The sequence below is a fragment of the Emiliania huxleyi genome, assembly GCF_000372725.1.
Source record: "Emiliania huxleyi CCMP1516 chromosome Unknown EMIHUscaffold_175, whole genome shotgun sequence".
NCBI lineage: Eukaryota > Haptophyta > Isochrysidales > Noelaerhabdaceae > Emiliania > Emiliania huxleyi.
This window is the reverse complement of record NW_005200835.1, coordinates 127,964-129,422: the sequence shown is the minus strand read 5'-3', so window position 1 is coordinate 129,422 and position 1,459 is coordinate 127,964. Positions and strand designations below refer to the sequence as shown.

General features: G+C 65.8%; 1 protein-coding gene across 1 annotated transcript; it reads right to left on the bottom strand.

The window, feature by feature from the left end:
* Window positions 1-502: 502 nt before the first annotated feature.
* Window positions 503-990, bottom strand: EMIHUDRAFT_231738 (hypothetical protein; the record flags this gene model as incomplete). Its single annotated transcript, XM_005783936.1, has 2 exons — window positions 503-599; window positions 632-990. 2 exons carry the CDS (start codon window positions 988-990, stop codon window positions 503-505), a joined length of 456 nt encoding a protein of 151 aa, XP_005783993.1.
* Window positions 991-1,459: the final 469 nt, after the last annotated feature.

The following is a 1,459-nucleotide window of genomic DNA, read 5'->3' as shown; positions in this document are numbered from 1 at the left end:
CGTGCCTGGCAACCTTCCGTACGCCTACGCGGCCAAGGCAACCACCGCTGCTCGGCTGCTCGACGTCCCGGCCATTGACTGACCCGTGAGCGGCCGATCCCAAGGTGTGTTAGGTGACGGCCGAGCTCGCCGACGCTTCGCACGAGGACCCGCTCATGATCTCGCTCACCGCCGTCGGCGCGCCACCGCCCCGCGCCCCTCTCTCCCCTCTCCCCTCTCTCCTCTCTCCTCTCTCCCCTCTCCCCTCCTCGTGGCGGGCCGATGACGCTCGCGACAGTCCCCACATGCTCGCCACAGGCCTGCTCGCATCGCTCGCGCTCGCGCTGCGAGTGGCGACGCTCGCGCGGCGCGCCGTTTCACGCCCTCCCCTTCCGTCAAGCGCGGCGCTTCACGCCCTCCCCCTGCCTGGCCAGGCGCGCCCTCGCCAAGCACCGCCTCGACGGCAATCACGCGCGGGGCAGCGGCACGCTGACCTAGAGACGCCGCATACCCTGTCCGCCAACTAGCGCTCGAGAGGGCACGGCTGTAGCGGTGTTCGGCTGTATTCCGCCGTACTCGCTTGCGCGTACCCCTTGCAGATGCCGTCTTCCCCGCGCTGACTGGTGCGTGTCCATCGCGCAGGTATGTCCACCGTAGGAGAAAAGTGGTGCAGACGTCATCGATGCACGGGGTGTTGGAGTCCTCGTTAAAGTTGCTTGCGCTCTCGTTGCCGCAGCCCGAGTAGAGGCAGCGGCAAGGCTCCTGCCCCGCCTGCACCATCTGGTAGGTGCACCCGTCGTAGGAGGCCTTCGTGTTGATGGCCTCCTCGTCCGTGCAAATGAAGTCGGAGCGGCAGGTGCCGTCGTCGAAGATGGCGTTCGGGTCGAAGTTCGGCGCCGTCGAGTTCGTGCAGCCGGGGTAGAGGCAGGCCACGCACGTGTCCCCCGCAGAGTCGCCATCGACGCATGGTTGTTTTGCGTACGGGTTGTAGTTGTACGCGGTCGTGTCCATGCAGCCGTACGGGAGGTAGCGGCATGTGAGGTTGGAGCCTTCGACAAGGGGAGGGGGGTCCGCCGGGGGGGGGGGGGGGGGGGAGCCTTCCATAAGGGGGGGGGGGTCCGGGGGGGGGGGGGGGCGGACGGGCAGAAGGGGGTTGGGCCCTGCTCCCGGTTCCCGAGGAAAAAAAAACCAACATTCACAATTGACCCGCGCGCCCTATTTATATTCACCCCCCGGGCGGTGCATGCGGCCACCAATTAATTCCTCCAACCTGACTGAAGGGGGGGGGGGGGGGCAGGCGAAAAAACTATTTTCGGCGTCGCACAGAAAAGGACGCGGGCCGCAAAAAAAAAAAATTTTTTATCCCCGGGGCCTCCCTCCCCGAAGGGGGGGGGAGCCTAAGAAGAGAAAAAACGCCCCCTTTGACCCTCCCCCCCCGGCGCCCTAATGAAAAAGAAGAGGCTTTCCTTTATCCCTCCGG